The sequence below is a fragment of the Podarcis erhardii genome (genome assembly GCF_964252035.2).
Source record: "Podarcis erhardii genome assembly, chromosome: 11".
NCBI classification, from domain to species: domain Eukaryota; kingdom Metazoa; phylum Chordata; class Lepidosauria; order Squamata; family Lacertidae; genus Podarcis; species Podarcis erhardii.
Genome location: NC_138501.1, coordinates 5,870,035 through 5,886,457, shown reverse-complemented (window position 1 = coordinate 5,886,457; position 16,423 = coordinate 5,870,035). Strand labels below are relative to the sequence as shown.

General features: G+C 41.5%; 1 protein-coding gene across 2 annotated transcripts in view; it reads left to right on the top strand.

Annotated features, from left to right (window-relative positions):
* LOC309352479 (transducin-like enhancer protein 1) overlaps nucleotides 1–16,423 on the top strand; it is a 75,908-nt gene that overhangs the window by 19,958 nt on the left and 39,527 nt on the right. The window contains exons 5-8 of one of the 2 annotated variants that reach the window (XM_081880977.1): nucleotides 3,315–3,377; nucleotides 5,196–5,270; nucleotides 14,697–14,901; nucleotides 15,669–15,685. In XM_081880977.1, coding sequence (XP_081737103.1) covers nucleotides 3,315–3,377; nucleotides 5,196–5,270; nucleotides 14,697–14,901; nucleotides 15,669–15,685 — 360 coding nt within the window. Of the gene's footprint in view, nucleotides 1–3,314; nucleotides 3,378–5,195; nucleotides 5,301–14,696; nucleotides 14,902–15,668; nucleotides 15,686–16,423 lie in introns of both variants that reach the window. The other variant, XM_081880976.1, reaches the window with a different exon arrangement.

Below are 16,423 nucleotides of genomic sequence, written 5' to 3'. Positions count from 1 at the left end.
CAAGAGGCCTTGCATTAAGAACATAAACAATTAAGGGCACTTGAGCTGCTCCACAGAAAGCTGCTGCCATACAAATGCGAGCGAGGGCTTTCATGTGCGCACCGACCTCTGCAATCTGCTTTGCTAGGGAGCCAAAGAGAACGTGGGCAATTAGTGTTGATGTATCTGCAAGGCCTTCCTTCTTTAATCCCTCATTGTTTTAACTGTCCTCTATATTTGCAGATCAGAAATCAAACTATAAGCTGTGTCAAACTGGTGACAGCTCAGAAGTCATGAATACTACATGGACTTTAGAGTCTGTGACAGCCCTTCCAGAGATTTAATACCATATATATTTTATAGCCCATCTCTGAAATATGGCTTATATTTTGATTGGCTGACTGGTTTTGGTTTGCTGCATCCTTTTTATTGTTCTTTTTTAAAAGTTGAATTCTGACTTCAGAGTATTTGTGGAATATGGTTTTTTCTGTTTGTTTGTTTTTTTAAAATTTATGCGAGTTTGTGGGTTGTGTGTCGAATTAAAGTCTGGAGTAGTTTGGCTTTCTGGTGAAGTTAACTGAACTAGCACCCTTCAGATGGTGGGCAGAGGATAGGATGCTTAAAAGTTTCCTTTTAAGTACAGTGGTACCTCTAGTTACGGACTCGATCCGTTTGGGGGTGCTGTTCGCACCCCAAAAAGTCTGTAACTAGAGTGCCGCTCCTGCGCACGTGCAGGGTGCGATAGAGTGTATACACTTCAGGGTTTGCTGTGTTTGCAAGCCGAAAAAATGCAACATGAACCTAACTCAACATGAGGTATGACTGTATGCTAATTGAACACTGCAGATGAAGACAGTAGCATAGGAATGAGAAGAGTATTCAGTTGTTTCCACTAAACAGGAACACAATACAAGAATACACTCCTACTTGAATCTAGATAGAACTGTGGCTTCCAGTTGGTGGCAGGAGCACGTCTGAGCACACAATCTCCTTCTTCTGGTGGCTTTGTGGAAGTGAAGGTGGTCATACTCAGCTTATTTCTCACCTCATGGAGGCCTTCAGTAAACTGAGGAACATCAATGCCACTGGTTCCTCAGAATAGCCTCAAGCAAATGTGGAAAGTTGAAGTATGATACGGTAGGCCTCACATCATATGCTATAAAGCAGGATGGCCAGTTCATAGCCTCCAATTCTTCTAGCCTAAATTTGGGGCACATCCACCCCCTGGTGTGCTGCTGGCCATCTGCTCAAGCCAACTTTCGCCTCCCCATGTGACCTTACCACCACCACCAGAGCAGCACACGGAAACGCTGTTTACCTTCCTGCCGGTGCGGTACCTATTTATCTACTTGCTCTTTTTGGCGTGCTTTCAAACTGCTAGGCTGGCAGGAGCTGGGACTGAGCAACAGGAACTCACCCTGTCATGGGGATTTGAACCGCCAACCTTCTGATTGGCAAGCCCAAGAGGCTCAGTGGTTTAGACCACGGCGCCACCCGCATCTCTTAGCAGCATCTTCTAGGAGGGATTAAAAGCTGGCAGAACACAACCACATTATCTGGGTCATTCCTCATTACTCAAAAGTCATAATTGTGAAGATAGGATTGTTAGCAGCCTTGAATGGTATAGTAAATAAGGAATGGTCTAATTTTTCAAAATAAATAAAATATAGTGCAGAAATTATGCAAAGGGGGTTATGCAAAGAGAGGCATTTGTGTGTGTGTAAAATCTCTTTCCTCCAATAAAGTTTAGCATGGTAACATAAGAGTGTACATCAGAGTTCTATGCTTAACTTGGAATAAACAGTAATATTCTTTATTAGCCCTGTTGGTACCTTTGTGCATGTACAAATGTTGTGGAGTAAATATTACTGTTCCTTGGTGTGTTCACTCAAGGTTTTCCATCTCTTAAGTTTAAATTGTGGTAAGCTCTGATACATACGGATGGCATCTATGTTAAATATTTAGAAGTGATTCAGACATAGAGGTGTGAAAGCCCAGGAGAAATGTGCAGTTATCCAACCTAGATAATTTTTAATCCTGGTGAATATTGTGTATCTTTGAATTCCAGGTGAGCTAGGTTTCTGTTTCTCCAAAGATACCCTCTGCATTGTTGTCATTCACTCTTCCCCATTCTCAAGGAATCATCCGTATCCTGCACCCCTCTGCTTTATCTTAACCAGAGTTGAGGTGCTGAAACTGAACTAGCAATTTCCCAGAACTGAGAATTTGAGTACAACCTGGCCTCAAACTAAGCCAAAAACAATTCCCATACACTTCAGCCATAATTTCATAGGAGCACAGGAAGCTGCCTTTGTACTAAATCATACTTTTGCTCCATCTAGCTCAGAAATCAACATTGTCTGGCTGTGGTTTTCCAGGATGTATGGGGCATGGGACGTTCTCAGCACTCGCTGGACATGCTGGGGATTTTACTCGGAACTTTCTGTGTACAAAGCAGATGCTCCTTATCGGGGTGGTCAGCTCCCAAGAGACTGTGATCTACTCACTGAGTTAAAAACTGGCAGTAATCTACCCCCTTTTGGGGGTTCTGGTCAAAGTTGTTGAGTTTTTTCAGGGAGGAGGTAAAATGTTGAGCTTTTTAAAGGGGAGCCACAGTTGTTCATCTTCTTTGGGGGGAGCCAATGATCTACCAGTGATCCACTGCAGACATCCAGTGATCTACTGGTAGATCATGGTCTATCTGTTGGACATGCCTACTCTATATAACTGAGTTATAGAACTGACCATTCCACTTAGACTGGATCTAAAGTCTAATCCAGTACCTTCTAGGTCATGATGGTGCTTGACTTCAGATAAGGAAACCCTTCCTATGGATAAGAGTTTATTGGAAAATAGTGCTTAATTGATAAAGATACTTGCTACTAAAATATTGTTCTTTCCTTAAGTTTGATCAGATGGTTCCTTAAGACTTTGATCAGATGGTTGCCTCAACCACCACCCTAGTATTTTGAAGATGCTATTGTGGCAAATGTTTTCATATCCTATTCTGTGTGGCCAATAACATGGAAGAACAATGGATTTGTCAGTCTAAAAGGATTTAGCTCATGCTGGATTTTAACCAATGCTTTACTTGCTAATGAGCTACTTATGAAGAACAGATTTGTGCTCTAATATATGTAGATATGAGGTACTGGAGGCATTAACAGATGTCCTTCAACAGACTGAAACCTGCTCTGATTAATCACATACACTCTAGACTCCACCTAATGCTGGCCTACTTTAAATGTTCCTAATATTTGTACTTAATATGGTTTTTGTAAATGAACTAATATATAATGGCATGTTTTAATCTAAATATTTACTTTTCTCTATAGACAGAAATTGCCAAGAGATTGAATACAATCTGTGCACAAGTCATCCCATTTTTGTCTCAAGAAGTAAGTAAAATGGTTCAGCTGTTAAAAAGTGAAATTATGTTGCATCTTTGTTTTTAAATTAGCTAGTTTTTAAGATGTTAATTTTATCAAAATTCACAAGAGTGAGGAACATCTGTTGTAGCTGAAGAACGCAAGCCCCCTGTTAATTTGGAATAGCAGATGAGAGAAGAGGCGCACCAACTATATAACTAGTGAAATAGCTCAGTCACAAAATTATTCTTTCTAAGGCAGCTAACCATTTGTTAATTTCTGTGTAAATAAAAATGTCGGTGTTTAATGATAGCACGCTATGCAATTTGAGTGGCATTTGTGAAATACAGTTCCTAGAAAAGTCTAATTATTATTATTATAGAAAGAGAATTCTGATACTGTATTCATGCATAATTATAATGGAGACACAAAAGAGGTATGACCATGTTGCTGGAAAGTTTGTTGAATTGTCATGGGAAAACCCTTTTTACTTTGCATGTAGGATTGTGCCATCTGACATAGTGGAGACCATAGAGGCTGGAATTGTTCAATCCTATTCTCTTTACATGCCGTATTTTTCGCTCCATAGGGCGCACGGGACCATAGGGCGCACCTAGTTTTTAGGGAGCGGCTGTGCGGAGCTATCCCTGAAGCCTGGAGAACGAGAGGGGTCGGTGCGCACCGACGCCTCTCACTCTCCAGGCTTCAGCGAAAGCCGCACACTCTTTAAAGGGGCCGCGCGGCTTCTGCTGGCTTTTCTAGGAGGTGGGAGAAGGGACTGATGTGGCCAGTTAGTCCCTTCTCCCTCCTGGGGAAAAGCCCACAAGAGTGCACAGAGCGCTCTTGGGGGCTTTTCCTGCCTGCCTCCCCCCTGCATTCGCTCCATAGGACGCACACACACATTTTCCCTTGCTTTTTAGGAGGGAAAAAGTGCGTCCTATAGAGCGAAAAATACGGTACTTGATTGGTGGGTAGGAATGTAATGGTTATGCTGGGGCACTGGACACTAGTCTAATGCTGCAGGCTATGTTGTTGAGCAAGCTGTTGCTGTTGCTGTTGCTGTTGCTGTTCCTGAATACAGCTTGTAGATTACAACCATATTGTCACCAAATATTTCTGAAACCACACAGTTATAACGTGTGTGTGATTAAAGATGTAGCATCCTGGAAGAGTTTATCAAAGTTGGCCGTAAGGTTCTTCCTCTCCTTGGCTGAGTTTGCACGTCACAATAAGCCTGGGTTGCTAGCTTATTGTGGTGTATTTGGGAATGAGCATTATGCTTCTTGATTACTTCCATTTTACTCCTTCTCTGGCATGAATGGGAGAAACTAACCAGGAAGCTGCAATTAAGTGTGCCTCTCTGTGACATCTGGATGTAGGATGCTGGCTTGTTGCGCCCTGACAAGCCAGGATTGCTTGCCAACCTTAAACGTGGTTTTTGTTGCCTTATGAGGCCAAGCTTAACTGCAGTTTCCTGGCTTGTGAAGCAAGAGTATGAATTAAGGCACCACTTGTTCCTGGAAAACCAGGAACCTAGGTTTATTGTGACATGTGAATTTGGCTTCTTGACCATTTATTTATTTACGGTGAACAGAGGGTATATGAAAACTGTCGGTCTCACTTATTGAAGAGTTGTAATAAGAAACCCCCCTGATTTTTTAAAAAATCAAAAGACATGTACTTGCCTTTTCAATTCTCATCCTTTCCTCTTTCCGCACAGAATGCCCATATATACTAGCTTGCAGGGTGGCTTGGAAATACTCTGCCCCTTGATAAAATGCCACTTTGTTCCAGCTTAGTTCAGTTAGGTTGGTTCTAACAATGGGAATGATATGTTTGTCTTTCCAGCATCAGCAACAAGTTGCTCAAGCAGTAGAACGTGCCAAACAAGTGACCATGGCTGAGCTGAATGCCATCATCGGGGTACGTGGCCTACCAGGTCTACCTCCTACAGTGTGTATAACCAGCTTTCCTTTCTTATTGCATTGGTAGTTTTTGATGTGTTAAACGTTTGATTTGCAATAGTTTTGATACTTAAAGCTAGATCTTCAGCATTATTTGTCTTGGCACCTGCATCTCTTCAAAATCTGGTAGAATTACTGAAAGCATAATATTGCCTGCCTGGGCCTATGTATTTCGCCCCATATTTCTAGATTTCTGCTACTGCTCTGTCTAGTTTGGAGTATGGGAATTAATAGGCCGCAAAAGCTTTCTCTTCTGAGTCTGCATCCAATATACTGAGGTTTATTCATAGTGTATGCGTCTGAGTTTTAGTTGCAAGTAACTTAACCGAGCAGCCGGAGTGGGGAGTGACATGGTCCACCATTTTCAACACACTGCAGACTAGTACTTGTTGAGGCAGGAGATGAAGAGTGGGTGACACTTTCCCCCCCTTTTTTAAGCCTGAAAGACAAACTTTTGTAAAATTCCCTCTATTGAAATCAACCGAAGGGGAATTAATTAAACCAGGTATGTCCAACCAAGTAGGGTGTGATCTACAATCCAGTATCAAAAACTGGCAGTGATCTACCACCTTCCAAAGTCATGTTAGTTAGTTAAATCTATCTATCATCTATCTATCTTTATTTCACAGAAACAGTAGTTATGTTTGGACATCATCACGACAGATCCCAATAGTTTTGTTAGGTGGACAAGGAGCTAAACGAGTGAGAAAAGTCAAACTATATTTTTATACTAGTTTACACAGATCTGAGGAGCCAGTCAGAGTGCACCGGGCTTCTCCATCTTTCCCCTACTGTTGCTTTAAATCACAGCTGACTTCCTGTCAGCATCCCCACACACTTCTTCCACCTTGTCTTTCCCCTACTGTTGCGCTAAAGCCTTTCCCTCACTTAAACTCATCGAGCGCTAAGGGGACTTTCCCCCATGTGTTTTGTTCTTCGCCTTCCTCGCTGGTGAGCCAGCGGGTAAGCAGGTGTGGAGCTTTTTGTTTCCTGCCTCCACCATGTCCCCCTCACCTCACTGCCAGAGCTCTAATGCCTGAGAGCGAAGATCGGGTGGCGGGGAAGACTCAGGCTTGCACGAGATTGGTGGCAGCAGCGGCTGCTGCTGTGTCCAAGACTGCAGAGAAAGGCTTTTCTTTCTCAGCCTGCGATCGACCAGGATCTGTCCCAGGATCTCCAAGTCAATCGACGTCTTGGACATGCCTGAACTAAATCATCTCCAAGCTTGTGTAGGTGATGAGCCTGCTCCACAGGCCCCTTCATGCGGCTGTCCCGCATCCACACACCCCATGAAACACCCCATTTGTGGAGATACAGCAATGATACTACCAATGGTAGATCCAAAGCTGTGGAGCTTTCTGCAGGAGTGGTCCATAGCAGACATGCCCACTGACCAGCAACTCTGAGGATTAGGATTGCTTTGTAACCTATTTTGCATTATTGAAGTTCATGGGCCATGACTTCATTTCCTAAGCCCTGCTGCCATACTCTAGAAATATCACTAATCTTTACTGCCCTTCTATAGTAAGCAAAAGGAGCAATAACAAGAAGTGGTCCTCCTCCTTCCTCTGATTTTATTCATACGCGAGTGCTTGAGCAGATTGAAATTATTCATTTATCAATTTATGTTAATTGCTTGTGAGAAGATGCCCTGCTGGTCTTTAGAGTTCCCTCAGACACTTTGTAATGATAATTAGACATGCTGCTGTATGGATTAACAGTGCCATAGTCCAATGACGTCTACAGACAATGGAACCAGTTAATCCATCTGTGCTTAAAATTACATCCCAACTGGAGATGGAAAAAAACATAAGAGGGAGGGAGGATTAAAAGAATGAGTCTCAGCTTGAAAACTCTCCTTTTATCAGTTTCTCAATTGTAGATCTGCTGTCGCTTTGCCTGTGGTAAGCTATTGGCAGTCAATTAGGTGAAATAAACAGGGAGGGTGACCTTCATTTCCTTTTAATAGCTATTCCTCCCTGCAATGGGGAGTGTCAGTGGATTTTCATCTTAAATTTTATTCAAGCTGCTTTATTACACTTGACAGATTAGCTTTGCATAAACATACCCCCCTTTTGAACCGAATCCTTGTTTTTCCCCCCTCCCATCCAATCAACTACTTAAAAAAATAATTAAGTCTCTATTTGTCTGATGTCTTAACAGCCGCTGCTTGTCTAATAAATTCTTAATTTGAAAGTTCAGCTCAAAAGTTCATCTACCTAGTGTCTCAGTCTCTGTGTTTGTGTGTGTGTACATTGATTTAACAAACACCTCTGTTTAATAGGCATATTTTAAATAGTGATTTCAAGTATACTTTCTGAGCTTTGTAGCAGACACAGAACAGTGCAAATACATTTCTTTCTTCTTCTTCATCATCATAGAAACCTTTTGACATTGGACTATGAAGCTTTTGTGGCATGTCTGGCTGGGTTTGTCTTTTTGCTACAAAGTGCCTAACTACCTTGAGAAGGGCGTACAGCTCTGACCCAAGCTCATTCTTTTGCAAACTCCATTCAATTGACTACAAGTCGCACACTGCACTGAGTCTCTGCTTTGCAGCTCCAGCATAACATTTCTTGACAGTGTGTTGTTAAAGGACTCAGACTACCATTCTTTAGTTTAATATGCTAACGTAGTTTTAATCTAGGAACATTTGCTCTTTTTCTAAGTCCTCCAGCAGCTGTAATTTTGCTGGGTGTGCAGTGCAATTCTGTGCGTGGTTACTTGGAAATAAGCTCTGCTGATTTCTGTGGAGCTTACTCCCTAGTAAGTGTGTATAGGATTGCAGCCTTGAGGTATTAACATGTCACTGCCAGCAGAAATAAACTTCAGTTCTCAGTGAGTATTCATAAATACTATATTCATCCCTATCTAGCGCAGTCAAACTCCCACATTCCACCCTTTCGCCCAATCTCAGCTTCTTGCATAGCTGATCTGACAATTCTATTATAGCCTGAAGAACAGTTGTGTGTGCGTTTGTGTATGCGCGCACACACACACACTGGAAACCTCACTATTTCCCCCCCTTTACGTTTCCACCAAGTTGGTCCAAGAAGAGATCATCTCTCCCTTTGCCACATTTGTATACATCAATAATTATCCTATGCTGCACAATAAGTTTCATGCTCTGACATATGCTTGATTTGTTTGAATGGGATTGTGTGCACTCTGGAAAATTGGAGTAGCATAAAATTGGGATGACAATTCAGTGGACCTTTGCTCCTCTTCATTGAACATGCACTGTGTCAGCCTGTCTCCCCAGAGGGGAGGAGGCATCAGGCGCCTGTCTGTTCCTACAAGCAGCAGCTGCACTGAAAGTAAACGTGGCCCAGTTTGATAGCAGCTGTCAGTATTGTTCAGAGACCCAACTTAGTGTAAAAAACAATAGCGGGGGGTGGGGGGGTGGGGGGCAGGGGCGCATGCTCTTAAACTGCAGTGTCTTTCAAGCTAATAAAAGAAATAGTAATTTAACGGTTTAGACGTCTATTGTGAGCGTGAAAGATCATGAAAGACTTCTTTTTAAAATGCAAATAAGGCTGGTGCATTCTCCAACATTTAGAAGCACAATCAAGTAGCCAGTGGCTTAATGGTGTTAAAGAGGTTTCTGTTCCGTGAAAGTAGAAGCAGCAGAGGAGAAGGAGCTTGGGTGGAAAGCTACCTATATTCCTAATAGGTGTTCTGTAAAGAGTTTACTGTGCATAGAGTCTGCAAACTTTATGCTTCTTGACTTAAGAAATAGGCTGCGCTCCTTCACAGGAGATAATGGTGCCAAATCATTGCACATTAATGGAGCAGTAGAAGTAAGGGGAGGGGGGTTAGTGGGAAACAAACTTTTGAAATGAAAAAGCAGGCTGGGTCAGAGAGGCAGGCACATATAATGTGTGTTGTGGGGAGGAGAGATACTAGGGGAAAGGAACAAAAGGAGCCCTCTATAAAAGAGAAGCTGTAAACCAGACATCTGCCTCTGCGTCTTGGTCCTGTCCGAATAGTACAATGAAATAGTCCTCTTCAGGCATTTATTTTCAAACTCCCTCCAATTGAAGAAAGTGCAGTGGTCACTCCCCCCACCCCCAGCCAAGGCCCAGTCAGCATTAGCCTGAAGGGGGATGCCTTACTCATGTGTAGGGTTTTAAAAACAGAGATGGGAACCCTTATTTTCAGTATTTAAGCATGGTGTAGTTTTGTTTCGTTTGGGGTTTTTTTTTTTTTGCCTTGTAGTGAAGAGAATCTAGATTATGGCATGAAGGGCTTAAATGGATTATCTTGGTATAATTTGAAGGGATTGGAAGAAGAAAAGTTGTGCACGCCAGGAAATCTGAATGACACTGGTAGCAAATAAAATCACTTTACAAGATTGGTTCAGATTGGAAAAAAATGTGTTTAAAAAAATACTGCCACCTTGATGAATTATAGAAACATACCTAAGAGTTCAGCATGCAACCAACACTCACAAGAATCAGGCAGCCTATGAGAGTGTTTTTAGTTTAGCTTGTTCAGAAAGAATTTAATACTTGCGAGGTGTTGGGTTTCCTCACTCCTCCTCCTCTCTGAGGTGTGCTGCTAATGGTTCTGTGAAATGTATCTCTTGGACTGACAGCACTTGTGAGACAGATTGAGTTGTCAGCCTCCAAAGGGCTTTCCATCATTGCATGAGGTGATTGACTAAAGGATTAGCAAGATGCTGGATTATTTTTCCTCTGCTTGGCTGTGGTTGCCAGCTATCTCTGAGATTGTAGTGTGTGAAGCTTAAGGGGATGAGGTTAACCTCTTGAGGGTTTATTATGAGCATGTAGTTAATCTTTAGAAAGCCTATAAATAACTAGGATGCATGTTTTTGTTGTAAAATAGAAATGTGGGCGCAAAGAGAAGTGAATTCAAAAGTGTAATTCTAGAACAGCTTAGCCTTGCATGATTTTTGGAATTGTCTGCACTGTGTGTTTAGTGTTGAGTGCTGTATTAGGGTTGGGGTGGGGTTGGGTTGGTTGAGGGTATGGGAAGATAACAAGCTTCTGTTAGGGGATAGATGGAACAAGAGATTAAATCTTTAGTGTACAGTGGTACCTCAGGTTACATACGCTTCAGGTTACACACTCCGCTAACCCAGAAATAGTGCTTCAGGTTAAGAACTTTGCTTCAGGATGAGAACAGAAATCGTGCTCCGGCGGCGCAGCAGCAGCAGGAGGCCCCATTAGCTAAAGTGTTCTTCAGGTTAAGAACAGTTTCAGGTTAAGAATGGACCTCCGGAACGAATTAAGTACTTAACCTGAGGTACCACTGTATATAATGAGGCTTCCATTGGCTGAGACTCAGAACAAAATATATGATGTATTTGGGGGGAACTACCTGAAGTATGCAAAAAACCTGAATTTAGTGTGTTTCGGGGGTGGGGATACTCTGCTGTTACCCCTTATCCCCCTTTAAATGTGGACCTATGTTTATCACATCACAGATAAAGCTGTACCTCATGATGGATAATGTGAGTGTGAGCTTTTTTAAAAGAAAAAGTTGTGAAGTACTTTACCAGGCAGATTTTTGGACTGGAGTACAGACACATGAGAAATTCATCCAGGCAGCTAAAAAGCCTGCCACGCATTTTGCACCAGAGTTTCCATTCCACCCTCGTTCCCAAGTATTTCCTAATTTGTTTTCAAACATATGGTGCTGTGTTCCTATTCCCTGTTCCAGCCCTTTTTCCAAGAAATGAAAGTTTCAGATGCATTTGTTGTAAATATTGTAAATCTGGTTTGCTAAACATACTTGACAACATATACGGTGAAGTGCTGGTTTCCTTCCTTGGTTTTCCTATCCTTTTTCCCACAGAAGAGAACTTTTTTGGGGGGGGGAGATTCTCTGAAGACTAAGAGTCATTCTGGTTCCAATGCAGTAAAAAGCAAACATTTAGTTATGAATGTATAACTTAGTTACTGTTTCTTAATTCTAGCCAAATGAACTGGTATACCGAGACCCTTTAGGCTGTGTCTGTTGTCTGTCAATGGTGACAGCCACAGAGGAGAGACCCATTAACAGTCTAGGTTACGTGATCCCTCTTTGGTTTTTCTGGTTGGAAGCCTGTCATGGCTAAAATTGTGTTTCACTTTAGTAGTTGCAGCGGGTGATCTCTGAAATGTAACTTAAAGGTAACTTGACTAAATTACTGTTAAGCTTGAAAATTTAAAGGAAGCCATTATTCACACACACACACACACACACACTATCTTTGCTCCTTGTCTGGAATTGGGCTTTGTTTGGAAAAGCAAATCTGCACCCCACCTGTTGCTTTACCTGCAACAACGACTCTAGAGGAGGGACCAGGAGACTGAAATGTGTGAGAGAATTTTGCAGTTCCACTTCCTTGCCCATCCCTATTACCATGCCCTAACTCAAACCTGACAAGTCTGTAGTTGCATATAAACTAAGTGTATGGCACAATTTTATTTTATTTTTAAAATGTAACGTAATCATGTGAATCTTAATTGACTGACTTTTGGCTCTGTAAAAAAAATGAATAATGGCTATGAAAAAGAAGTACATTTCGCCTTTTAGATTTATCCATGCTTCATCACAGAGGCAGTCTCTCCTTTGTTTGAAAAAAAAAAAAAGGCATGCCTCGTAGGAAGATGCCATCAGTAACCAACATTTTTACAAGAGCCTGTCATGTTTGTAGACCAACCAGTTAATCAAATTAGTTCCATTTAAACGTTTCAACCCCAGTGTAAAAGTGTATATCAGGCATGGCCAAACTTGGCCCTCCAGATGTTTTGGGACTACAATTCCCATTATTCCTGACCACTGGTCCTGTTAGCTAGGGAAGATGGGCAAGGGAGTGCTAGCTAGGGAAGACTAGCCCTGCCAAAAAAATACCGTATTTTTTGCTCTATAAGACTCACTTTTTCCCTCCTAAAAAGTAAGGGGAAATGTGTGTGCGTCTTATGGAGTGAATGCAGGCTGCGCAGCTATCACAGAAGCCAGAACAGCAAGAGGGATTGCTGATTTCACTGCGCAGCGATCCCTCTTGCTGTTCTGGCTTCTGAGATTCAGAATTTTTTTTTTCTTGTTTTCCTTCTCCAAAAACTAGGTGCGTCTTGTGGTCTGGTGCGTCTTATAGAGCGAAAAATACGGTGTATATGAGGAAGTAATGCAGTCCTTAGCCATGGTTGCGCTTTGCTTCTTGACAAGTGTGTACCTCATTTAAGGCATCATTCCACTCCCCTTTTCATTACTGGCATCTTTCTATTTAATGATGAACTTGCAGCATTGCAGTTGCTGTAGGCACAATGTTAAATTTGAAGACTAAATGGGAGAAGAGCACTACCTATTAACGTCCTTGATAATGAGGAAAAAATGGACCCAGGTTTTAAGATGGAATGCTGGAGGGGTGGGGAGAAGGGAGACGGAGCTCATTGTTAGAGAAGGTGTTTTGCATTCAGAAGGTCTCTTGTTCAGCCTCTGGAATCTCCAGTGGAAAAGGATCAAATGACAGGTGATGGAAAAGAGTTCACAAAGCCTGAGACTCTGGAGAGCTGTTGCCAGCCAGAGTGGGCAATACTAAGCTAAATGGGCTAATCCAACTGCAGCAAAAGGCAGTTTCCTATGTTCTTACACACATTTTCTCTTAATGAAAAGAGAAATCTATTGTGTGTGCTTGTTTAGTTCACTTACACGTAATGATAAACTACGGATTAGTGTGTGTGAGCGCAGGGGCGGACTTGGTAATGGCTTTCTGAGCGAGGACAAAATTTGGTGCTCCCCCCAATATTATTTTCACAATAATTCCTTATTTATTTAATATTTTGCATCCCCTTGGCTTGGTGCCCATATCAGCAGGCTTGCCATATTTCTAGAAGTCAAATTCAAAGGTTGTTGAGCTTTTTTAAGGCAGTCAACCTAAAAGTCCCGGACATTTTGCTCTTGCTTCTGCATGCGGTTATGGTTTGTCACAAACCCTCGCCAGTTTCAAATGCAGCCAGCTATAAACTATGGGTTATGAAATGGGCTTGTTGAAACATGTATGCTAGTATATCTAGTGTTTAGCATGCTGTGCCTTGTTAGAATGCATTTAGGATTCTCACTGAGAAATATTGTTGTAAATATCCTTTTTACAGCAGTTGTAATATGAAATGCTTGTCCTTGCAATAACTCTTGCCTAGCTTTTTAATGATGGAGGGGACTGTAGCTGAGTTCATGACTTGTCCAAAGCCACCTAATGAGTCTTTGATTGCTCAGTGTTTTTATAAACCGAGCTCTCTTAAGTCCTAAATTTCATTAGCTGTCCAAATGCCCCATCTTCAAATTTTAAATGAGAAATAAAATGGAAAACTAGGCCTGTTCATCTGAAATTCTTGATCTAAGGTACATAGAAAAGAGGGGAAATATTTCTTCTATATTCTCCAGGTTCAAGTTCCTCTTAAACTTGATACTGTACTCCTGTTTAGACTTATAATAGACTGTTGCAACCATTTTGCTTTTTAAATCAAATTGTAACTACTAACCTGAAATGAAGGGGGCAGTTGGAGATTGGTATGTTGGTGCCACAGGATGTGTCCAACACAGGACCTGGTAGTGCTCTCAGCTTTGGGGAATATCTGCTTGCATTAGAGAACTTACAAACATAAGTAATTTTATCACATTTTAGAAATGAGAGGATTTGGATCGGCCTTCAAGTAGACTAAGCTGCAAGGTTTAGAATATGTCCAAGTAAATCTCAGATGTAACATACTGAGGATAACAGTAATCAAAGTGAACTTTTCATTCAGACCAACCATCTGTCCTGTCAAGTATTTAATGCAGGAGTTAGTTTATAAGTGTGGGTGGGAGAAAGAGGAGCAATAGGGAACATCTATAAATGCTGGGTGCTGAAATGCATTTGGAAGGTAACACTCCCAGCTGATCTGTTTTGCACAGGAAATACTCCTAGTGGAAGCTGCGGTGAAGCCTTATTTTAGACCAGACCTTCCAAGTCACCATTTTAAAAAAATTAATCACGCAACACAGTAGTAGTGGAAATTAGTTTTTTGGGTTGAGTAGGAGGAATGTGTGCAAACTGTATAGTTTTGCCTGCACTAATTTTGTTAATACGGGGGTGGATTTGGAGAGGTGCCAGATGTCTTCAAGAGTCTAGACTGAACAAATCTCCTGTTAGTCAGGTTGTAGATTAAATTACAGGGCTCAGTTCTGTAATACAAAGGAGGATCGATATCTGAGGAAATATTCTAGCGGTTGTGAAACCTGGTATGGGGTGATTATTTGGAGCAGGTTGGAGTAGTGTGGGCTTTGAAAACTGGAAGTAGCAATGAGTTCAGTTGGCTAACCAGTTCTCCTTTTCTTTCATCCCCCCAAATGGTCTACGTGCCGCTGCTTCTGCCTGGAAATACCCCACAAATAACAGCAACAGCAGTTGCAGGCTCAACACCTCTCACACGGCCATGGACCCCCAGTGCCTCTAACCCCTCACCCATCAGGACTTCAGCCTCCTGGAATTCCTCCGCTTGGGAGCAGCGCTGGCCTCCTTGCCCTCTCCAGTGCTCTAGGTGGGCAGTCTCACTTGGCAATAAAAGATGACAAGAAACACCATGATGCAGACCACCACAGAGGTGAGAGGCATGGAAAGCCTGATTAGGACATTGCCAGGTGCATCTTTGCACCTTGCTGCAAATGGCAGGCATCTCTAAAGAAATTGTGCTTATGTTGAGCGAAAGCCGAGAGCAAACTGGTTGCCAAACGTTTAAGAATGGCACTCTGCATTTATACCACTGGAGCAAAATTCAGCTTGAAGTTTTCAGTCTTTGAAGCTGGGAGATCGCTAAGGATCCCTTGCTTTTATGAAGTGCAGGACATTTTGACATCCTAACAGATGCTTAGTTGTAACCTCAGTGGTCCGCACAATATTGTGGAAAATTGTTAAAACAGAATAAATGGGTAATTTTATCTTTTTTGATTAAAGAAAGTGATCTTTAATGGGAAGAGTCCTGGGGAGGGTGGGCAAATGACGGAGTCAAATTTTGAGGTGAATGTGTTGAAATGAAAGTTTTAGAGCATTAAAACTGTTTTGTAGGTTTGTTTAGGACACTTTTAAATATTGGGCAAAATTGCACTTGAATAATTTTTGAAAAAGAAAAAAGTAATTTATTCTGTCATGGAAAGAACTAGGCTTTGTGTATGGTTAAACTGTAAATCATGTTTACAAAATGTAATTTTCAGGAAATCACTGTATTAGGAATGTGCAATGACTTATATAAATAAAAGCCATTTTAAAACTGTTCGCGGCTTGTGTTCTAATTTTCCCCCCTTTTTTATTTCTGTTCTTGCCTCTGTGTCTGAACGGGCATGTCTGTGCATTTCTTGGTTACTACGGGAACAGACAGAGATGCGGGCACAGTAAGTACCAATATTCCTGCTAACATTAACATTTTTCAGTTACTACAGTAGTTGAGAGCCAGATATTCACATTTTCTTCCCTGTAGGGCTTACTAGCTACTTCTTTCCTAGTTTAGATAATAGGCATAGTGTCTGTGGTATGAATACTGCAGTGCTTTGTTGGAATAATAAAAATAAAATTTCTATTGAACAGCTTTTGTAGCTGCTATGATAATATCCCTGCAAACTAATCTGGTTTTGGATAGCAACTGCTCAAGCCTGCATTAATTGCATTGCATAGGTGTGTACTTGTGAAAACAGGTGAGATTAAAAACTTGCACATTAGCCATACCAGGGATTTGTAGTTTTTCTAACTTTGTTTTCATATACATATGTGTTAAGTATCTGATTAGCATATCAGATGTTTCATATCTAATCTGCCTTTCCTTTTGTGATTAGTATATCAGACATTTCCCATCTAATCTGTCTTGTACTTGGAATGTATTGCTAGTGTCACTCTTAGGCTTTTCAAAAAAGTGTTCTATTGATTTTAAAAACTTACTCACCCTCACATGGTTCATCAGAGAACTTTTTTGTTGGTATCAGGGGCCACCATGATTCTTTGGCCATGTATACGCCTAATTTAGACAATATGTCTGTCATGCAGAATATCTGTACTACAATCAGTAGATAGCATTTTTAAAAATAATTTTTTATTTGATTTTGGGATGTCCCTTGAAACTGGATTTTCCAGGGTTT